Here is a 23,367-nt window from a genome sequence, read left to right as displayed (position 1 = left end):
GGGCGCGACAAGAGCACCCCCTTGTGGTGCGCGAAGGAACGGGAAACTCCTGCTGGCCAGAGAAGGTGCTCAGTTCAGCTCTGCAGCGCCAGGAGGGAGCAGCCCCCAGCCCCACGGCTTAAACAGGTACTGCCCCAGGCCCAGGAGGAAGCGCCTGCTGGATCAGGCCCAGGGCCCATCCAGTCCAGCCTCCTCTTCTCACGGGGGCCAAGCAGGTCCCATGACGGGGAGCCTGCAATCAGGATTCGAACACAGAGCCCCCTCTAATCCTGTGGCTTCTGATCTCCCTCTGAAAGCATCCAAGTTGGTGGCCATCACTCGTCTCCTGGGAGGGCAAGTTCCCTGGTTTGAGTTCTTCTGTTCACACTCTGTAGTAACGGAAAAAGCTTTCTCCGTTTCCGTGGTCTCTGTCTGAGGCCAAGCAGAGCCACGGCTGCGTTGGACTCCAGAAACAAACAGGACGACACTCTTTCCCGGGTCAGATTATGCTCCCGGAAAACCAGAACTGATGAGGAACAGTTGAGGGAGTTGGAGATGTTTAGCCTGAAGAAGAGGGTGAGGAGATGGAGATGGAGATAGTTGTTTTCTTTTGTTCTGGAGTGTTACGGAAATTACGGGGGGGGGGGACACATCTTTAAAGTTATTAAATGTTACAAATATTATGAATAAATGTATCCCATTGACTTGACAGCTCAGGGAAGTTACCTAGCTTTAAAAATCATATAAAACCAACTCCTTTGCCAGTTTCCTTCATTCCATCGCCAATTTGCTTCATTGGCCAAGGACTTGGAAACCACTCGGTCCCCGCCATAATCCCTCAAGTCGGAGGAAGGGACTCATAGGTGTCAATCTTTGGGCAAAGGCACCTCTCAGGACTTGCCCAGGTGGCAGACTATGCAAACCCAAGTTCTATTGTCCCTTTGTAGCAGGTGCTTAGAATGTACTTCCCAAGACATATCCTGAATCCGCCGGTTGCCCCAACACATTCCTCCGATGTTCATCATGTATAACCCGCCCCTTTTCTGATGTAGCAATGATGCTGTACGAACTGTATTCTGGGATATGGTGGGAAAGTTTTAAAAATCCTTGTCCCCCCATCCTCGGGGTTCAAATTTCCTCTTTGAACCTGTTGCGCAATAAACTTTGGTCCACAGCTATTTGCTCCAGTTGGTGGCTGGACTCTTTCCTTTATTCCGCAGGGACCCGCGGGCTCTGCCCAACCAGCTGGGGGACTGAGCAGCCTCACACCTATATTTTTCCTTAACAGGAGGGAAGGACTCGAACCCATGACTTCAAATTACAAGAAAGGAGATCCTGACTAAACGTTTGAAAGGACTTTCTGAGGACAAGAGCTGCTCAGCAGTGGAGACGCTCCTTCCTTGGAGGTTTCTAAAGAGAGATGGGCTGGCCATCCGTCAGGGAAAATTGAGCTGCAATTCCTGCATTGCAGGGGCTGGACTAGATGGCCCTTGGGGTCCCTTTGAGCTCCACAGTTCTCCGATTCCTCTCCCCTCCAGGCTACTCTCAGGCTGCAGGAGGGAGGGAAGCCAGATTCAAAGGCTGGAACAAGAATCGAAGAAGAGAGGACATGCGCCAACGTGGCGAAGTTGCCTGCAGGGCGCTGGGCTTCTTGGGGGACAGGCAGCCTGGGGCAAAGGCACAGAGGCAGCCCGTCTCCCCTGCCCCCCAGCCCCACCCAAACGGCCCTTGGATCCTGCCCAGAACCTGCAGAGCCTGAGACTCTCCCAGCCAGGCTGGTCTCTGCTGCTCTTGCCAAGCCAAGGAGCAAAGGCAGAGGGGGCACCCCCCAAATAAAACACCCCCCAAGCAAGACAGGCCCTGCTCTGACTTTTCCTTGTGTGCCTTTTAATGCATGGCTTCTCCATCCTTCAAACCACCCCCAAAGTGATGCCCCAAGTAGGCAGCAGCAGAATCAGCAGCCCCCCTCCCCCCCAAAAAAGAGGTACTATGTTGAAAGCAGGGTCCGTAGCAGATCCAGTCTGAACCAAGGCTGGTGACCAGTGGAGTCTCGCTGGCTCTGCCCCCTCAGGAAGGCCCAAATCAGACAGTCAGGCCACGGGCATCCTTGCCCACCCCCTGCTCAGTTTCGCCTGGCAGCCCTGGGGGAGAGGGGAACAGCAGGCCCCCCCTTGCCCCCCTCAGGGCTGCTTGGACCAGCGGCAGGTGATGAGGTGCTGAGGATACGCCTGAGTGTCGTTGAAGATGACAAAGACGCCTGGGTTGCTGAGGTTGTCCACGGTGCTGTCGTAGCGCCGCGGCACGGCGTCCCCTTCCCGCAGGGGCGGCGCCCGCATGCTCGGGTTGCCCAGCGCATAGTCCCCAGTCAGCGTCCGCGTCACAAAGATGTACTTGTTGCCGTCGCTGCTGGAGGGGGAGTACATCTCCTGCACGGAGACGACGGCCTTGACGGCAAAGTAGACCCCGTGGCCATAGCGTGTGGCTGAAGGGACAAAGAGGAAGGGAGAGGGGGCTGGGGTCAGGAAATGGGACGCAGGCAGTGTAGGACCCCTTGGCTCTTCCTGAGGTCTCCCCCAGCCCCAAAGCACCTCCTGCAAGCCTGCCTAACCCCTGCGAGGCTTGGGGAGCAGCAGGCAAAGGACCTGCAGTTCCCCATGTGTCCACCTGGGGGCTCTGCTCAGAACAATTCTCCCAGGAGGGACAAGCCTTGCTGTTTTCCAAAGCATGGCTGGTGAAGAACCCTCACCTGATGGGTCAGTCCAAAAGCCTGTTGGATCAGTCCAAAAGTCACCAGGACAGTAGTGTTCTCACATGCCCCTTATAGGAAACCTTCCAGCAGGATCCGTGCCCAAGAGGAACTTTTCCCTCCTGTGGTTCCCAGCAAGCATTGCTGCCTCCAGCCGTGGAGACAGAGCATATCCATCTGGCTAGCAGCCATTGCGAGCCCCTCCTCCGTGAATCTGTCAAACCCTCTTGCAATGCCAAACTTTAAAAGCTAAACCTTCCCTCTGTTTATTATTTGCCATATTTTTCGCTCTATAAGATGCACCCAGTTTTTAGAGGAGGAAAGCAAGAAAAGCCAGCAAGAGCCGCAGACACGCTCACTCGGGGCGGCTCTTTAGAGTGGCTCTTGCTGGCTTTTCCGGGAGGTGGGAGAAGGGACTGACGGGCTGCTCTCCGTCCCTTCTCCCACCTCCCGGAAAAATCAGAGCAAGCTGCGCAGCTCTCCCTCTTGCTGTGCTGGCTTCTGGGATAGCTGCGCAGTCTGCATTCGCTCCTAAGACGCACACACATTTCCCCTTATTTTTTAGGAGGGAAAAAGTGTGTCTTATGGAGCGAAAAATACGGTACTTAGTTTATTTCTTACATTTATAGACCATGTTTTTTCTACCAAGGATCTCAAGGGGGTGTGAGTGGTTCTTCTTCTTCTCCCCACCTCATCCTCCTCGGTTGGGCTAAGACAGGAGTCGGCAAACTACGGACCACGGACCACATCCGGCCCAATTGCCCTCAGGATCTGGCCGGCGGACATTCTGTGGATTGGCGATTCTGTTTGTTTGCAGCGCCATTTTTTTCTGGCCCGATTTCCCCCCCCCCTCACACAACGCAGTGCCTCCTCCCTCCCTCCTCCTGGCTTCTCCCCGCCCTGCGTAGTGGAGGAAGGGGGCTGCGCTGAGCTGGCTGAGCACCATTTTGGGCAGCACCTCTCTGGAGCCAGCCAGCACTTTCGGGCCACTTGTCCCGCCGCTGCCGCCACCAGCCTCTGCTGCTCGCAAGGGCAGGCACAGGAGCTGTAGTTAGCGCAGTGCAGTGCCTCTCCCAACTGCGGCTCCTGTGCCTGCCCTTGCGAGCGGCAGAGACAGGCGGTGGGGAGACAAGCGGCCCGAAAGCAGCCCTCGTATAGGCAGGCACAGGCGCCGCGGTTGGGAGAGCACAGCGCCGACGGCAGCAGCATAGAGAGGCAGGGGGAGGGGAGGGGCTGGGGGAGAGAGAGAAGCTTCCTCCGCCCCACACGCGCGCGGTCTAGCCCACCACAAGGTCATTAGGATATACCGTATTTTTCACTCTACAGGACGCACTTTTCCCCTCCAAAAAATGAAGGGGAAATGTGTGTGCATCCTGTGGAGCGAATGCAGGCTCCTTGGCTTCAGCGAAAGCAACGTGAAGCTTCGGGTTCCTTTTGCTGAAGCCGGGAGAGCAAGACTGTCTTGGCATCAGCAGAGAGGGAGAGCTGCGCAGCGGGAGGGGCGCTGAGCAGAGAGGGGGAGGTTTTTTTCTTGTTCTCCCCCTCTAAAACAAGGTGCGTCCTATGGTCGGGTGCGTCCTATAGAGCAAAAATTACGGTAGTTCCATTCCACCTTAAAAGGGACAGGCGTGACTATTGTGTGTCACGTGCCCGTTTACATTTCCAGCACAGCGCTTTCTGGGAACTTCCATTTGTATATAGCTTTTGAACTGCTGCTGTTTTGCTGGAGACGAAGGGAAGCAGACATGTTTTCCTCTGTTCCTGAACTATGCTGAATAAAATGTTGTACATTATGCTTGCACATCTCTCTGTCCGCCTCTTCTGCTGTGAGAAGATTTACGCACTCTGCTTTCAGAGCATGAACGGGTCTCTAAATGTATCTGAGGCTCATGTCGCTGATTGATGCTGTTCCAAGGGAGACCAGCTGCCGGCCGGTGGCTGGAGCCAGCTGGGGGCCTGCCTGATGCCCCCATCTTCCCAGCAGTATCCCAACAAAGGTCTGGGGGATGGTGAACTGGCCCCCTCCCAAAAAAGTTTGCTGACCCCTGGGCTAAGAGATGGTGACTGGCCCACGGTCACTCAGGCTGAGTGGGGATTCAAACTCTGCTCTCCCAGGTCCCAGTCCGACACTCTAGGCAAGGTGTCCATTTCCAGGCAGGAGCAAGTGCCCAGGGAGGTCCAAAGGAGAGCAGAGAATCATAGAATTGTAGAGTTGTAGAGTTGGAAGGGATCATGAGGGTCATCTAGTCCAACCCCCTGCATCCTTTTGCCCCTCGCCCACGACTCTCAGATTTTTTTGGGCCAATGTTGGGGCCCAAACTCTGGAAGCTGCTAGATCTGGGGCCCTTGTGGTAGCCCTCCTGGGTGCTCCAGCCTCCCCAAATACAGCCCCTCCCCACCCCTGGCTCACCATTCTTTCCGCAGAAGCTGCGGTTGAAGCCGTGCAGGCAGATCTCGCGGCTGGACTCCTCCGTGGTGCCGTGGAAGAGGAGGCGCTCCACATCCCGGCGCCTGCAAACGTTCAGCAGGGCCACCTTCTTCAGCTGGTACTGCTGGTAGAGAAGAGGGTGCAGCAGCTTCTCTACCTGCCAGGCACGGAAGGAAAAGGAGGGACCATGAAGGCAGCGGTGGTGCAGTGGTTAGAGTGCGGGACGAGGACCTGGGCCAGACCTCAGCCACGAAGTTCACTCTTTGTGCCAGGCTTTGGAGAAACGCAGCCATTCTCATAGTGAAGGTGCTCCCAATTAAGCTTCCCTCCTACTCCTACCCCCCCCCCCCAAATTATCTCCATCACTTCCCCCTTCTTGCAATCTGATCTCGCAACCACTGAGCCTTCTGCGTAGCAACCTTATCAGCACTCCTGGGAGAGAGAGGCTGGACACTTCCTAGCGAAGGGGAATCAGTTCTCTCTCTTCCTCTTCTGCTTCTCCAAGCTGTTCCTCACTCAGTTCTGCCCAGCTGTTGCTTTCCGAGCTATGCCCCTCTGCAAACCAGTTCTCTAAATCTATGCTGCTCCACTGTTCCTGGGCAGCATCAGGATCCTGGTCAGGAGCAGGAAGAGGGGGAGGTTCCCACCGTTCCGCATCAGAGCTGTAATCCTCAGTCGGGTCTTTGACAATTTGTGACCCTGCACCAACTCACTGCTGCCCAGTCTGCTTGCTAGTTAAGGCATCATGAACACCCAAAAAAGATTGAAAGGTCGGTCAAACAACCGTGTCAGCCCCCTCCCCCCACTGTATCCAATTCTGGGTACCGAATTTTAAGGAGGATGTTGACAAGCTGGAAGGTGTGCAGAGGAGGGGAACCAAGAGGATCAAGGATCTGGAAACTAGGCCTGATGAGGAACGGTTGAAGGAGCTGGGGGTGTTTAGCCTGGAAAAGAGGAGACTTTGAGGAGGTAGGAGAGCCATCTTCAAATGTCTCAGGGGCTGTCGCAGGGAAGAGGGAACATCCTTATCTTCTCCTGCTCTGGACGGTAAGACTCGAACCCATGGCTTAAATTGACAAGAAATGAGATTCCCACTAAACAGACAGAAAAACTTTATCACAGCAAGAGCTGTTCAGCAGAGGAACAGAACGAGAGATGGTGGACTCTCCTTCCTTGGAGGTTTCAAAGCAGAAGTTATTTGTCGGGTCAAGCTTCTTGCCAGTCTAATTCCAGCACGGGCACCACGCTGGCTCCCCTTGCTCCGCAGCATGGTGCCCCCAGCTGTCCCAGACCAGTGCCCGCCCCAATACCTTGACGATGCGGATCTTGTTGTGCATCTCCTCCAGGGTGTCGTAGAAATGGCGCACCGTCTCCCGGAACTCCTCTGTTCCCTCCACAAGCTGCACCAGCCTCGCCTCCCCGTCATCCAGCCCCACAGGGACAGAAGGACCTGCAGAGGGGGGCACTGCCCGTCAGGAGGAGGGCGTGGGCTCAGAGGGACCCTCCCCCCACGCCACGGCCGCTCTTGGGCCAAGAGGTAGCCCATGCAGCCCTGGAGGGGAAGACCACGCCCGAAGGGGGTGGCAGAGCCTACCTGGGAGGCGGCCAATGGGCACAGTGCGGGCACTGCCCAGATCGTACTCTTCCATGCGCTCGAAGTCGATGGCGAAGGGGCGGCCGTCAAAGAAGACGTCCAGGCGCTTGAGGCCCCGACCCCACGCCTGCTCCAGAAGGGCGCTGGCCTGCGCCGAGTATGGGGCGGAAGACCCCTGGGGGTCCCAGTGCACCCAGCAGGCCTCGCCAGGGTCCCCCACGGCCTCCGTGCGCAGCAGCCGGGTGAGCAGCAGCGCCAGGTCCCGCGTGGCGGCCACGGGGTAGTCAGCGAAGCCCCGCACCACGGCCACCTCCCCGTCCAGCGAGATGCGCACGGCGTGCTTGCGCTCCAGGTGGGCCAGGTAGGCCAGGCAGGGCGGCGCCAGGGAGCGCAGGGCGGTGTGGGGCACCCTCTCCTCCCGCACCTGGGCCTGCAGGACAGCCTGCAGCTCCCGCGCCAGGGGGGCTGCGTCCTCCTCCGCCCCCAGGAAGACGGCCACCTGGGCCGAGTCGGCCGCCTGCCTGGCATCCTCCAGGGAGATGCTGAGAGCCGAGAGGAGGGTGGCGTCGGCACTGGGCGCCTGCTCCTGCGCCCAGCTGGTGAGGGAGAGCTCCATGGCGCGGCGCAGCTCCTCCTCCTCGCGCCGGGCGCTGTCCATCGACTGCTGGATGGCCAACAGTAGCTGAGCCTCCTCTTCCTCCTCGGCCACGCTGCTCCGCAGGGACAGGGGTCCTTCCTCCAGCGCCCCCTCCTCCTCCTCCGCCGCCGTGGCACCAGTGCCCTCCGCCCTGGCAGCTGCAGGGGCCGTCTCTGCCCCCTGCGAGGGCCGCTCGGGGTCAGTGTACAGGTCCTCCTGCTCTTCCTCCTTCACCGTGACGTTCTCCAAGGACCAGGACCCCTGTCCGGCGGCTGGGGAAGCCCCCCGGGGAGGCTGGAGGGCAGCCAGCAGACCCTTGATCTCTTCTGCGGAGGGAAAGGAGGCCATCAGGGGGCAGAACAGGGGCGGGGAGGGGGGCTCACTGCCCTGGCAGCCCCGCAAGCACACACCCCCACCCCACCCCCACCTAGAGGGCTCCCCAAGCCGGCCTCTCTCAACAGGGGCCTTCGAGGGAGGAGGCACGGAGGAGACCCCCCATCTTAGAAATTTATTTCTACCCCGCCCTTCCCGGTTCAAAAACCGGGCTCAGGGCAGCTAACAACAAATTTAAAACACTTAATTATAGAAGCAGTATAAAATACAGTATAAAAACATGAATAACAATAGAAATCAAAAATCAATTAGATAATGCCCAGGGCTAGCTGGCTGAATTGGTCCTACTTGGGCCAGCGAGGAGACCAGGGGAGAATTAGCTGTGGGGTCTCAGAGCGGGTGATCTTCATAAAAAGGGGAGGGAAGAGAAGGGAAATAAAAGATCAGGCGGAATTCAAATCAAAGGCCAGGTGGACTAGCTCTGTCTTACAGGCCCGACAGAAGGAGGTTAAATCCTGCAGGGCCCTGTTCCCCTGGGACAGAGCATGCCACCAGGTCGGAGCCACCACTGAGAAGGCCCTGGCGGAGGATAGTCTGGCTTCCTTAAGGCCCAGGACCTCTAAACTATGGTTATTCATAGACCTTAAGGTCCTCTGCGGGGCAGACCAGGAGAGGCGGTCCTGTAAATCATAGAATCATAGAGTTGGAAGAGACCACAAGGGCCATCGAGTCCAACCCCCTGCCAAGCAGGAAACACCATCAGAGCACTCCTGACATATGGTTGTCAAGCCTCTGCTTAAAGACCTCCAAAGGAGGAGACTCCACCACACTCCTTGGCAGCAAATTCCACTGTCCAACAGCTCTTACTGTCAGGAAGTTCTTCCTAATGTTTAGGTGGAATCTTCTTTCTTGTAGTTTGGATCCATTGCTCCGTGTCCGCTTCTCTGGAGCAGCAGAAAACAACCTTTCTCCCTCCTCTATGTGACATCCTTTTATATATTTGAACATGGCTATCATATCACCCCTTAACCTCCTCTTCTCCAGGCTAAACATGCCCAGCTCCCTTAGCCGTTCCTCATAAGGCATCGTTTCCAGGCCTTTGACCATTTTGGTTGCCCTCCTCTGGACACGTTCCAGTTTGTCAGTGTCCTTCTTGAATTGTGGTGCCCAGAACTGGACACAGTACTCCAGGTGAGGTCTGACCAGAGCAGAATACAGTGGCACTATTACTTCCCTTGATCTAGATGCTATACTCCTATTGATGCAGCCCAGAATTGCATTGGCTTTTTTAGCTGCCGCGTCACACTGTTGGCTCATGTCAAGTTTGTGGTCAACCAAGACTCCTAGATCCTTTTCACATGTACTGCTCTCAAGCCAGGTGTCCCCCATCTTGTATTTGTGCCTCTCATTTTTTTTGCCCAAGTGCAATACTTTACATTTCTCCCTGTTAAAATTCATCTTGTTTGTTTTGGCCCAGTTCTCTAATCTGTCAAGGTCGTTTTGAAGTGTGATCCTGTCCTCTGGGGTGTTAGCCACCCCTCCCAGTTTGGTGTCATCTGCAAATTTGATCAGGATGCCCTTGAGTCCATCATCCAAGTCGTTGATAAAGATGTTGAATAAGACCGGGCCCAAGACAGAACCCTGTGGCACCCCACTAGTCACTCTTCTCCAGGATGAAGAGGAACCATTGATGAGCACTCTTTGGGTTCGATCAGTCAGCCAGTTACAAATCCACTGAGTGGTAGCATAGTCAAGACCGCATTTTACCAGCTTCTTTACAAGAATATCATGGGGCATCTTGTCAAATGCCTTGCTGAAATCAAGGTATGCTACATCCACTGCGTTCCCTTCATCTACCAGGCTTGTAATTCTGTCAAAAAACGAGATCAGGTTAGTCTGACATGACTTATTTTTCAGAAATCCATGCTGACTATTGGTGATCACAGCATTCCTTTCTAGGTGCTCACAGACTGTTTGCTTAATGATCTGCTCCAGAATCTTCCCTGGTATTGATGTCAGACTGACTGGGCGGTAATTATTTGGGTCCTCTCTTTTCCCCTTTTTGAAAATAGGGACAACATTTGCCCTCCTCCAGTCTGCCGGGACTTCGCCTGTTCTCCAGGAATTCTCAAAGATGACTGCCAGTGGTTCTGAGATCACACCTGCCAGTTCTTTTAATACTCTTGGATGCAGTTCATCTGTCCCTGGAGACTTGAATACATCTAAACTGGCCAAGTATTCTTGTACTATCTCCTTAGTTATTCTGGGCTGTGTTTCCTTTGCTGAATCATTTGCTCCAAATTCTTCAGGTCGGGCATTGTTTTCCTTATCGGAGAAGACTGAGGCAAAGAAGGCATTGAGGAGTTCAGCCCTTTCTGTGTCCCCTGTTTGCATTTCACCATTTTCTCCTCTGAGTGACCCCACTGTTTCTTTGTTCTTCCTTTTGCTACGAACATACCCATAGAAGCCTTTTTTGTTGCTTTTAACCTCTCTAGCAAGCCTGAGTTCATTCTGTGCTTTAGCTTTTCTGACTTTGTGTCTACATGTGCTGGCTATTTGTTTGAATTCCTCTTTGGTGGTTTCCCCCCTTTTCCATTTTTTGTACACATCCTTTTTTAATCGTAACTCAGTTAAAAGTTCTTTAGATAGCCACCCTGGCTTCTTTAGGCACCTTCCATGTTTCCGTCTCATTGGTATTGCCTGACGTTGTGCTTTTAGTATCTCCCTCTTAACAAACTCCCAGCCATCATGAACTCCCTTTCCTTTTAGTATTACTGTCCATGGGATCTCACCCAGCACTTCCCTAAGTTTTATGAAGTCGGATTTCTTAAAGTCAAGAAATTGAGTCCTAGTATGCTTGGATGCTCCTTTCCGCTGTATAGTAAACTTCAGAAGAGCATGATCACTCGCGCCTAATGATCCTTCCACTTCTACCCCACTAACCAGATCATCAACATTGGTTAGGACCAGATCTAAAATGGCTGTGCCTCTTGTTGCTTCTCCCACTTTCTGGACAATGAAGTTGTCTGCAAGGCCAGTGAGGAATCTGTTTGACCTTATGCTCTTGGCTGAGCTTGACATCCAACAAATATCCGGGTAATTGAAGTCCCCCATTACTACTATCTCCCTTCCTTTTGCGTGCTTGGCCATCTGTTCCAGGAAGGCATCATCTATGTCCTCCGTTTGGCTTGGGGATCTATAGTAAACTCCCACAATGAGGTCCCTGTTATTCTTCTCTCCCTTAATTTTGACCCAAATGCTCTCACTTTGGCTTTGAGGTTCTAAATCTTGGATCTCTTCACAGGTATACACATCCCTGACATATAACGCCACTCCTCCTCCTTTCTTGTCTGGTCTGTTTCTCTGAAATAGATTGTATCCCCCCATTGTTACATTCCAATCGTGGGACTTATCCCACCAGGTTTCAGTGATGCCTATTATGTCATATTTAGTTTGCTGTACCAAGAGCTCAAGCTCATCTTGTTTATTTCCCATGCTTTGCGCATTAGTGTACAGACATTGAAGTCCATTAATCATTCCCCCGTGTCCCTTATTTAAGGATTTTTTCCTCCCACCACTAGGTCTGCGTGCTGTTTGCTCCATTTGGTATATGACATTTGGATGATCATCTTCATCAATTGATAGGCTCCTACCTTCAGGAGCACTGTCTCCCTCCCCCACATTAGTCAGTTTAAAGCCCTCCTCATGAGGTTTCTGAGATTTTTGGCAAAAACATTTCTCCCAACCGTTGTGAGGTGCAGCCGATTGCTTGCCAGAAGTCCATCTTCAAGAAACTGCAGTCCGTGATCTAAGAATCCAAACCGTTCCTGCTTACACCACCTGCGAAGCCAGCTGTTCACTTCCACTATTTCCCCCTCTCTCCCTGGGCCACGTCGTTCAACTGGGAGGAGAGATGAGATGACAATTTGTGCATTTAGTTGCTTCAACTTCCTGCCGAGAGCCTCGTAGTCTCTTTTGATCTTCTGGAGGCTATTGCTTGCAGTGTCATTGGTTCCCACATGAACCAAGAGGAAGGGGTATTTGTCAGTGGGTTTTATGATTCCTTGCAGTCGTTCAGTTACATCTTGGATCTTAGCCCCGGGGAGACAGCACACTTCCCGAGACATCTTGTCAGGCCCACAAATCACTGCTTCTGTTCCCCTCAGTAGGGAATCCCCTATCACCACTACACGCCTCCTCTTAGGTTTGGTTGGGGTTCTTCCGTGAGCTGTCTGTTCCAAGGTCGCCTGCACATTCCCTGAGGACTGACTTTGCTGCTCGTCTTCATTTACCTGATCGACTGAAATGAGGGAGAGATCCTCAGATGGAGTCTGCTCTTCATCTTCCATGCTAGGGGAGAGGACCTCAAAGCGATTGTGTATTTCTAAACAATCAGAACGAACCCTGGGCCTCCTACTTCTTTGAGTCACGTTTCTCCATATATCTGGCTCCTGTGTTGGTGAACTAGCCTCCTTCTCAGGGGAGTCCCCTGTCTCCTCCTTGATGGAGACGGTGTGGTCTGTTGCTTCCAAGAAGAGCTCCAGCTCTCTAATTCTTTGGAGCGTAGCTACACGTTCCTCCAGTTGCTGGACTTTGTCTTTTAAGAGGGCAATCAACATGCAATTGCTGCAGGTAAAGCTGCCTGCAACCTTTGGCAAGATGGCAAACATTGCGCAGGAATCGCAGGCGACTGCAGCTGTTCCCTCCCCCTCCATCTTGAGAATGTGTCGTTGGGGGTGGCTACAGCGGTCCTCCATAAAAAGCGTGAAGAAAGGACAAATAACTCCCCCCACAAAAAAACCTAGGTCTTCACCAACAAACGTTTGAGACTAGCTCCTCTAAATCTAAAAGATGGATTGAAATGCGCGCGCCGCTAGGCGCGCGCCGCTTCCCTGCTAGCTCTGATAAGCTCCTCCCACAGCTAATCACCTTCCTCAACAGAAACCCTGCCCCCTCTGACCTTTGCACAGGGAAACAGCTAATCAGCCACAAAGAAACACAAATACACAAGAGAAAAAAATACGAGTTGGAAGTAGAGCTGGAAGGGGTCTTCAGGCCCAGCCCAACCCCCTGCAATGCAGGAATCCGAATAGTGATTTTATGATTTATTCCTCTGGGGCTCTGGCAGGGTGGATAAAAATCAATGATTTAAAATAAGAATAATAATCGGATTTTTAAAAATTTAAATCAGATTCTTTAAATTTAAATTGGATTTTTAAAACAAAATGCTTTCAGAAGAAAAATCTTTCTAAAGCTAGTTTTCTATTTAAGTTACATTACAGTCCAAAGGCTGCTCATCAGGAAATAAGGGTTTGTTTTAAGTTTTTCATGTGTGCTAAAACTCAGTCTCAGTTTTCTGTTTAAAAAATCATTTAACCACAAACATGTTAACAAACATGGATACATATGCTAGAACGTTATTGCTTTAGTTAAATAAATTGTTTGATATTGTTATTAAGGAAATCGTTATTTTTCTCCTTCCAATAAAGTCCAGTCCAGAAGAAAAATTGTCCAAATATAAACAGTTAACTTATTAAACCTCACAACAATTTCATAATTATCTGTCTTTGTATTTCTAATAGTATAACCAAATCAGAAATTTTTGATATAACTGTAAAAACTACTCTGAAAATTTATTATTCCAAAAATGAAACCTTCACCTGGTTGTAAAGATTAAGATCATACTGGCAAGAATGAGTCTTTCTGTAAAAAAAGTGTTTTAAAGCAAGTCTTACTTTGGGGGTGGGGGAGGGACATCTCCAGAGCCCCTCCCAGGGGCAAGAAAGGGCAGGAAGCTCAACCCCCCCCAATCATGCCAGCCCCACAGCGCCTCTCTCCTCTCCGTCCCCAGGCAGGCAGGAGAAGGGGGCAGGATCTTACCCAGGTTGGCGTCACTCGGCTCACCAGCTGCGCCCAATGAGACTCCCAGCCGCTCCTGCCCATGGGGGGCATCTCGTGGGCAGCTCACCGCCAGCGGCTCCTGAGACGTCTCCAGTTCGTGCTGGGGAGAAATTGGGGGAAAGAAAGTCAGAGGCGTTTGCAGAGTCAAGCCGGGTCCCGTCTGGTTTCAGGGGAGGGGGGGGAGGGCTGGACACCCTTCCAACTGTACAAGTCTATGATTCTATGCGCCGTACCAGAAAATAAAAGGCACATAGCTTCTTCTTCTTCTTCTTCTTCTTATTATTATTATTATTATTACTTTATTTATACCCCAGCCATGAAAGTAAAGTAAACCATGAAAGTATAAAGGGAAAAGGGAGAGGTGCTGGAAACCCCCCTTCAGCTGGAATATGGTTTCACCCCCAGGGAAAATTGTTATTGTTGTTTGTTAAATTTACACACCACCTTACATCCAAAATTCACAAGGCGGTTTAAGACATAAGAACATAAAGTGCAGAATGTAATAATACAAAAAAAATTCTGCCACCCCCCCCCCCAGGTGCACTTAGAAGGCCACAGACTGTTTAACAACCAAAGGCCTGGGAAAAGAGGGAGAGTTTTGTCTGGCACCTAGTGGAGGCAGCAGGTGAGCTTCCCCAGGGAGTCCCATCAAAGGGGGGCCACTGCAGAAAAGGCCCCACCACTAAGCCGCTTGGCCTTCGCATTCATGGGGGGGGGGTCTCCTTCCCGCTTTCCTCCTGAGCTCCCCTTTTCCAGGGCACCCTCCCTCTCCCGAAAACGTGCACCTGAACCCACCTGCGTCTCTGGGGGGCTCCAGCGGACCCTCTCCAGGCCGATGGTGCAACGAAAGCGCCTCTCCAGTTCCTGCAGCGTCTCCTGGCCCCGTTTCTCCAGCAGGAAGCGGCTGATGCCCGGCAGCTCCAGCCTCACCGTCTGGGTGTGGATGGCGCTGAGCAGACTCTGCAGGAGCTCAGCTGCCGCCTGGCAGGCTCTGGCCTCCCCACTCAGCTGCACAGCAGGAGGAGAGCAGAGGCAACTGAGACGTTTGCATTCCACAAAGGTCCAGCTCAAAGCCGATTGCTAGAATCACAACAGCGTCACACAACAAGAAGCGTGGCAATCGCCAGCCAGTTCAGTCACATCTTGCACAGGGGCCACGTTCCGGGAGGGGCGCGCATATGGAAAAACACATACAGTGGAACCTTGGTTCTCGAACTTAATTCATTCTGGAAGTCCGTTTGACTCCCGAAACTGTTTGAAAATCAAGGTGCAACTTCCAATTGGCTGCAGGAGTTCCTGCACTCAAGCAGAAGCTGCGTCAGATGTTTGGCTTCCGAAAAACATTCGAAAACCGGAACACTTACTTCCAAGTTTTTGGCATTCAAGAACCAAGGTACAATTGTACTCAAATTGCATCCTTGGGGAAAAAACAAAAGCTATGCATGAGGTTTTTCCAGCGCGAAAAGAGCTTCTAATCTCTCTGTCTTGCTCGTATTTTACTCGCAGGATCTCAACTAGGTACGTTTGAAATCACACAGGTTAGGATGCAATGGCACTGGAGTCTCAAAAGCGAGCAAAAAAATTCATCAAAACCACCAATACAATTCAGGAGTCACAGTAATTCAGAATACCGTATTTTTCGCTCCATAGGGCGCACCAGACCATAGGGCGCACCTAGTTTTTAGGGCGGCGGGGGGGGGGAATAAAGGGGGGAAATTATTTTTTTCCCCCAGCCCCAAAGAGCAAAGAAGCCAAGACAGCCAGAGGGGTCCATCCACTCCGAAGGCTTGCGGATAGCTTCCTGAAGCCTGGAGAGTGAGAGGGGTCAGTGCGCTTTACTGAAAGCCTGCATTCGCTCCATAGGACGCACACACATTTCGCCTTCATTTTTGCAGGGGGAAAAGTGTGTCCTATAGAGCGAAAAATACAGTAATTGGAAAGAGCTCCTGAGTGCCAGACGACACCCTCTCTCTTGGAAGCAGAAGACACATCGCCTTTCCTGCCAGGGGCTCCCCGAGGCGGTGTTCAGTGTTCTCCCCCTCCCCATTTTATCCCCACAGCAGCTCTGTGGGGCTATGACAGGCTCCAGGCACCAAGGGGGAGGGGATCGTGGCCTCCTGCACCCAACCTTCGGGGGCTCAGAAGCACCCCCAGAGGCAGCCGGCCCGGCACAAATCTGTCTCACCCAGGCTGCACCCTCCCCCCAGGCCACAGAGCCCTCCAGCCCCAATGATCTGGGGCAGAGTGGGCTGCAGAAAGCCAGATGGAGGAGGAGGGGACCAACCCTGACCTGGCTGGGGGGCCCAGAGAAGGGAGGGGCGCTGGGAGGAAGGTGCCCAGGCCGACAACAGACACCCTGGGGCAGTGGGAGGGGGTGGGGATTGAAAAAGAGGGGGGGCCATGGAGGCAGCATGACGTGGCAGCTGCATTTCCCTCTTGGGGGTCCCTCCCCACTCTGCAGTCCTATGGGTCTGGGGGTCCACCCTGCTGGGGACATCATCATCATCATTTTTCATCATTTTTCAATTTGTATACCGTCTTTCTATCTTACAATACTCAAGGCGGTTTGCAAGCTGAAGAAACAAAAAATGTACATCTTATAACAATCTAATGCAATGCAAAAATGTGATAGTGAAACTTTAAAATAGGCAAACTACATCAAAAAAGTATAACAATCATTACAATAATATAATAATAACAACATATAAAACACGTACTGTATTTTTCACTCCATAAGATGCACCTGACCATAAGACACACCTAGTTTTTAGAGGGGGAATGCAAGGGGAAAATATTCTTTAAAGGGAGTGCTGAGCAGAGGCTGTATGCATCCCAGGCTCTGCTCAGCACTCCCTTTCACGAGCCGCATGGAGCGTGTGTGCGGCGCTTGCAGGCGCTTCCCCTGAGGAGGGAGGAGGGCAGCAAGAGCCGCACACACGCTCCGCACGGCTCTTTAAAGGGAGCGCTGAGCAGAGCCTCCCACCTGCATTCGCTCCATAAGAAGCACACACATTTCCCTTTACTTTTTAGGATGGGAAAAGTGCGTCTTACAGGGCGAAAAATGCGGTAATAACATATACAAGTTAAACAGAAATCCACTCAACAGTTACACTAAATAATTTCTAAACTATAATCAATAAAACAACGGCAAGCCAAGACAATCCAAACTGAGAAGCAGGACCCCGCAGCCCCAGCCCCTCTCTTACCCGCAAGCCTGAGACGTCGTCTCCTTCCAGGGGCAGGAGGGTGACACTGCCCATGCCCGCCAGCACCTCCTGGTAGTACCTCTGCAGGTAGCGCAGGGCGCCCGGCTCCATGGCCACCAGGGCCTCATCCGGCATGCTCTCCTGCAGGCAGGCCGCCAGCCGCGCCCGGTTCTCGGCCTCCATCCCGGCCAGGGTCAGGCCCTCCAGCCGCTCCCCGCCCTCCTCCAGGCGCACCAGGCAGCAGGGGAGCGTCTCCTGCAGCTGGGCCCAGCGGGGGGAGGCCAGGGCCGGCAGGTGCCTCTCCGACAAGGGCAGGGCAAAGCGGCCCAGGGAGGCGCCCAGCAGCTCAGAGGCCAGCCGGGCCGTCTCGGGCCTCAGGGCCGCCACCAGCACCTCGTCCGCAGCGGGGAGGAAGCAGGCGCCCAGCCCCCGCTCAGCCAGCCGCTCCGCCAGGCAACTCCGCACATCCTCCTGCCGAAGGAAGTCCAGGACCCAGGCGGAGAAGGGCAGGCGCTCGGGGGTCACGTTCTGCAGGACCCCCTGGATGTGCTCCAGCAGCCACTTTTGGCGCAGCGGGTCGCCCCCCGAGACGCGCAGGCCGGCTTCGTCCAGGGCGATCACGCATTCCGGGTCAGGGGCGGTCAGCTCCCGAAGGACCAGGTCCACCTGCAGCAGCTGCCGGGGGAAGGCTTCCGGGAGGGGCAGGAGGGCGAAGGGGGTCCCTGAGTCCCCCGGAGGGGCTCCGTCCGCAAGCACCTCAGCCCCTTCTTGCTCTGGGGGCTCCAGGAAGTCGTAGTGGGGGGAGACAGCCAAGCTGTGGTCCTGGAGGCGGTGGGTCTTCTGCAGCACATTCTCCACCACTGCAAGGGAAGAGGGAGAGGAGACAGGCGGGTGAAGTGCCATCACCGTGACTGCGGGTAAACCCCAAAGACGGAGCCACAGAATCACCGAACGGTAGGGGTGGAGGGGGTCCGAGGGTCATCCAGCTCCACCCCCTGAAATGCAGGACTCTCAAGCACCGGGCAGGGGGCCGTGGAGGTTGGAAAGAAAGGGATCTGGAGATGCAAAGAGGTTGAGGATATGTTTTGTCATATGCGGTGGACTTGTAAAGCGGTAAAAGGGTTTTGGGAAACGACATATAATGAATTGGAAGAAAACAGTATCCTTTTAGTTGGGGATAATTCAGAAGGAAATTCCCAGTTATCAGAAAAGACTTTTTAGGTACACTACTACTGCAGCCCATATTCTGTTAGCCCAAAAATGGAAAACGAGAGAGGTCTCAGCCAAAGAGGAACGGCAACTTAAGTTGACAGAATATGCACAGAATATGCACTTAACATATACAGGTGAAACTCAAAAAATTAGAATATTGTGGAAAAGTTCATTTATTTCAGTAATTCAACTTAAAAGGTGAAACTAATATATGAGATATACTCATGACATGCAAAGCGAGATATGTCAAGCCTTTATTTGTTATAATTGTGATGATTATTTCGTACAGCTGATGAAAACCTCAAATTAACAATCTCAGAAAACTAGAATATTAAATGAAATCAGCAAAACAAGGACTGCAAATAGAGCAATATTGGACCTCTGAGAAGTAGAAGCATGCATATGTACTCAGTACTTGGTCTGGGCCCCTTTTGCATCAATTACTGCCTCAGTGCGGCGTGGCATGGATGATATCAGCCTGTGGCACTCCTGAGGTGTTATGAAAGACCAGGATGCTTCAATAGCAGCCTTCAGCTCTTCTGCATTGCTCGGTCTTATCTCATCTTTCTCTTGCCATTGCCCCATAGATTCTCTATGGGGTTCAGGTCAGGCGAGTTTGCTGGCCAATCAAGCACAGTAATCCCATGGGCATTGAACCAGGTTTTGGTACTTTTGGCAGTGTGGGCAGGTGCCAAAGTCCTGCTGGAAAATGAAGTCAGCATCCCCATAAAGCTCGTCTGCGGAAGGAAGCATGAAGTGCTCCAAAATCTCCTGGTAGACGGTTGCTTTGACCCTGGACTTAATGAAGCACAGTGGACCAACACCAGCTGATGACATGGCTCCCCAAATCAACACAGACCGTGGAAACTTCACACTGGACTTCCAGCATCTGGCATTGTGTGCCTCCCCATTCTTCCTCCAGACTCTGGGTCCTTGGTTTCCAAATGAGATGCAAAAGCTGCTCTCATCAGAAAAGAGATTTGGGGAGTTCCTGCTAGTTTTTTTTCCCTCCCCCCCTTTTTCTAAGCCGCTAAGCCGCTTATCAGCTGATCCGATCAGCAGATAAGCCGCTAAAAGCCGCTAATAGCGCTAATCCGTCAATGGGCTTGCTTCGCAAGACGAAAAAACCGCTAGACGAAGAGAATCACAGAACGGATTCTTTTCGTCTTGCGAGGCCCCACTGTATATGAAAAAAAGAACAGAAAGAAAGGGATCTGGTCATTGCAAACACCAGACCAAACGGTAGCAATGTTGATGAACCCCCCTGCCGTGCGTGAAGCCTGGGGGGCAGCTGCCCCCACTGCTCTCCCTCAAAAGTCCCCACCTCTTGCGGTCAAGGTCAGCCGTCTCCTGCAGGAAGCTAGCGCAGGAGGGACACCAGAAGGACTAGGCTGACTTGACTCGGACTACTGCAGTGCGCTCTACGTGGGGCTACCTTTGAAGGTGACCCAGAAACTACAACTAATCCAAAATGTGGCAGCTAGACTGGTGACTTGGGAGTGGCTGCCGAGACCATATAACACTGGTCCTGAAAAATCCGCATTGGCTCCCAGTACGTTTCCAAGCACAATTCAAAGTGTTGGTGCTCACCTTGAAAGCCCTAAACAGCCTCGGCCCAGTATACCTGAAGGAGCATCTCCACCCCCATCGTTCTGCCCGGACACTGAGGTACAACTCCGAGGGCCTTCTGGCGGTTCCCTCGCTGTGAGAAGCCAAGTTACAGGGAACCAGGCAGAGGGCCTTCTCGGTGGTGGCGCCCTCCCTGTGAAACCCTCAAGGGAATAAACAACTATCTGACATTTGAAGGCAGCCCTGTTCAGGAAAGTTTTTAATGTGTGACATTTTGATTTATTTTTTTAATCTTTTTAATCCTGAGTGGCTGGGGAAGACTAGCCAGATGGGCGGGGTACAAATAATAAATTATTATTATGATTATTATGATTATTAGAGTCCCATCGGGTCTGGCTGCCTGAATTTTTAACACTGCCCCCCACCCACTCAGGTTGGCAGAGGATGCCAGCAACCCCCCCTGGCCTTCCTGGAGGAAGTGAGTCTGTGGAGAGTTCCAGACTCAGCCCTTACCTGCCAGGTTCTGGAAGGAGACGACAGCCACCGTGGCCCCCGCAAGCAGCCTGATGGCCCGCACTGGCCCCCCACCGCTGCGCTTGCTCTCAAAGTACAGCTCCAGCAGGTCCTGGCTGAGGGGGCAGGGGCGGGGGCCCTCCCCCCACTGCACCAACACGCCGTCCGTCTGCTCCACCCAGTCCAGCGCCAGGCGGGCCCCGTCCAGCGGCCGACTCTCCACATGCTCCGCCAAGGCCAGGAACTCTGTCAGGACGAGAGGGAGAGAAAGGAGACCGAGTGAAGAGGAAGAAGCCCAGAGGAAGGAAGAAGAGCCCCCCCCCCGGAAGACAGGAGGGAAGCAGGAGACACACAAGCCCCCCGTACCTGCGTTGCTGAGCGGACTGGGCAGCTGCACCAGGGCCTGATGCCCTCTGGGGCTGCGGAAGACGGAGCAGACGCCACTCTCGCAGTTCAACATCCTCTCCACGTAAAGCTCCACCAGGTCCCGGCTGGTCTGGGGGTTCAGGCCTTGCAGGACCACCTTCCCATAATCCCGAGGGGCGGCCGGGTGCACCGTCAGGTGGGCGTCCTGTAGCTGGTGGTCCGTTCTGGAGAGAACCCGCTGGGCATCTGGATGGAGAGAGCAGGAGGCCAGAAGGTCACCTTGCAGAAGAGAAAGCGCCAAGCCAGCAGCCCAGGAGCTCCGTCCCTGGGGGGCCCAGAGGCTGGAGCGGCGGCAGCAGGCAGGGCGAACCTGCTGCCCCCAGGTGCCATGGGACCCCCTTCACCCTAGGCAGCACGACCAACGGTCAGGGTGGGTGGGAGTTGCATTGGCACCTGGAGGGCACCACAGGTTCCCCACTCACTCTGGGCTCCAGCAACACCAGCGCAGCGAAGCACCCCTGGATTATCTGATTATCTCCCAGATCACATGCGAAAGGCCAGCCATCCCTGCTTCCCATGGAGGCATCCACAGGGCCACTGTGGGAACACCAGGCTGGACGAGATGGGCCCGATCCAGCTGCAGGGCTCTTCTGGGGTGTAAAGGCCCACTTCCCCCTCCCCTCCCCATGGCCGCTGAGAGGTCCTCCTCCAAGGGCCTTCTGGTGGTTCCCTCCCTGCGAGAAGTGAGGTTACAGGGAACCAGGCAGAGGGCCTTCTCGGTGGTGGCGCCTGCCCTGTGGAACGCCCTCCCATCAGATGTCAAGGAAGAATAATCATCATAATAATATTTACACCCTGCCCATCTGGCTGGGCTTCCCCAACTACTCTGCGCGGCTTACAACAAAATATTAAAATACCGTGATACATCAAACATTAAAAGCTTCCCTAAAGAGGGCTGCCTTCAGATGTCTTCTAAAAGCCTGGTAGTTACTGTTCTCTGTGACATCTGGTGGGAGGGAGTTCCACAGGGCGGGTGCCTCCACCGAGAAGGCCCTCTGCCTGGTTCCCTGTAACTTGGCTTCTTGCAGAGAGGGAACCGCCAGAAGGCCCTTGGAGCTGGACCTCAGTGTCCGGGTAGAACGATGGGGGTGGAGATGCTCCTTCAGGTATACTGGAAATAAACAACTATCTGACTTTTAGAAGACATCTGAAGGCAGCCCTCTTTAGGGAAGCCTTTTAATGTTTTAATGTTTAGTGTTCTGTTGGGAGCCAGCCAGAGTGGCTGGGGAAACCCAGCCAGATGGGTGGGGTATAAATAATAAATTGATGATGATGATGAGAGTCGTCTTTCTCCCCCAGTAAGGATGACAACAAGTGCTCCCCTGCCTCTTTTGTGCAATACAAATTTTCTTCCATGTTTTCAGACCAAAAGAATTTCTCTGGTGTGGCTGTGGGAGACAAGCACTGTCTACAAAATGGGAGCAGCAGTCTCCAAGGAGAGGAACTGCAAAGGATGGCAGGAGTCTGAGGGCTCCCTTGGACAAAAAACAAGGACCCCAGCCAGGAATCCCAGAGCAAAACAGCAGCCAGGAGGCTTGGTCTTGATTGAAGACGGTCGGGACAGGACTCCCACCTGCCACCAGGTAGAACAAGATGGAAGCCCCCAACAAAAGACCCCCCAGACTTTTATTAGCTGCTAATCCCCATGTTACAGCCCCCCAAACTTCATCACTCATACATCATGGTTACGTCATGAAAGGGGAGGTCTGGTGGCAGTAATCTGAGCATCCTGGACCCTGCCCCATGGTTCCCCTTGCCCTCCACCAAACACCCTTCAAGTGTCACAAAAGAGATGTTTACATTTCCCTGTTTCCCAGCCCAGTTAATCACACCTTTTGTCTCCATCTGGGTTTGTTATTCCTGGAATGGCTACCTGTCTGGCACTCAGGTATCAGGATGCCAGGGATTATCACTCAGGCAGAGGGGCTGCTGAGGAGCTGAGCTCACATGTCTATAGGAATTTCTGAGTTTTCCCAGTGAGCCAGTACACAGATACATTGATCAGTGAATTCTTAAATTTGGTATCGTGTAGCAAAGGCCCTTTGAATAGACAGGAAGAAACTGTGATGAAGTGTTTTGTGGGGACAAATCACAAAAGTCACAAAAGTGATTGTGCTGATTCTGGTAGTGGGCTGCATGTGCAGGATATCTACTGGAGGGGCATCTTCCTCCCACCTATACATAAATTCCTGCAACCCCTGCTTTCCATTTCCGGGGCGCACTTGGGCAAAAGCAGGCAGCCCCGCCCCCCTCTGCCAGGCCACCCCACGGGGCGCGGGGGGGGCGCACTCGGACCCCCCCCCTTGATGTGCCCGGGGGCTCCTGCTTTCCCCTGTCAAGGGGGAGGGGCGGGGAAGCTGCAAAAGAGCCCGGACCTGGTTTGGGTGCCCTTTGGTGCCCTGCCTGCCCCCCCCCCGCCCGGCGGGCGACGCACCCTCTTCCCTCTCGAAGGTGAGCGTGGCGCGGGCGCCCCTCCGACGGCAGCTCTGCACGGCGCCCCCGCCCGAGCGACGCCGGTTCTCGAAGTAGAGCACCAGCAGCTCGTCCGCCACGTCGCCGGGGACCCCGCGCACCTCCACCGCCGCCGCCGCCGCCATCCCGGGAAGCGAAAGCGAAAGCGCCGCAGGAAGGGGCGGGGACGCGCGAGAGAGAGAGAGAGAGAGAGAGAGCCCCGACGCCCCCCAGCGGACGCGCGCAGCCCCGACGGACTCGGCGCCCGGGATCCCCGCGGCCGCTGCGCAGGGCAAGAGCCGCCCGTCCCGCGCCGCGGGCAGCCCCGGACTACAAGGCCCACAAGCCTCTGCGGCCCCTGCCCGCCCCCTT

At 53.7% G+C, this 23,367-nt stretch overlaps 1 protein-coding gene across 1 annotated transcript; it reads right to left on the bottom strand.

Annotated features, from left to right (window-relative positions):
* Nucleotides 1-1,847: 1,847 nt before the first annotated feature.
* On the bottom strand, nucleotides 1,848-23,141 carry PARP10 (poly(ADP-ribose) polymerase family member 10; the record flags this gene model as incomplete). Its single annotated transcript, XM_081204406.1, has 10 exons — nucleotides 1,848-2,461; nucleotides 5,136-5,310; nucleotides 6,464-6,603; nucleotides 6,748-7,710; nucleotides 13,598-13,718; nucleotides 14,414-14,626; nucleotides 16,825-17,684; nucleotides 20,119-20,364; nucleotides 20,485-20,730; nucleotides 22,979-23,141. 10 exons carry the CDS (start codon nucleotides 23,139-23,141, stop codon nucleotides 2,160-2,162), a joined length of 3,429 nt encoding a protein of 1,142 aa, XP_081060532.1. The 3' UTR covers nucleotides 1,848-2,159.
* Between the last annotated feature and the right edge of the window lie 226 nt (nucleotides 23,142-23,367).

This window comes from Podarcis bocagei, assembly GCF_964188305.1.
Source record: "Podarcis bocagei genome assembly, chromosome: 8".
NCBI classification, from domain to species: domain Eukaryota; kingdom Metazoa; phylum Chordata; class Lepidosauria; order Squamata; family Lacertidae; genus Podarcis; species Podarcis bocagei.
Note: the sequence above shows the minus strand (reverse complement) of the source record. Positions and strands in the feature narration are given on the sequence as shown.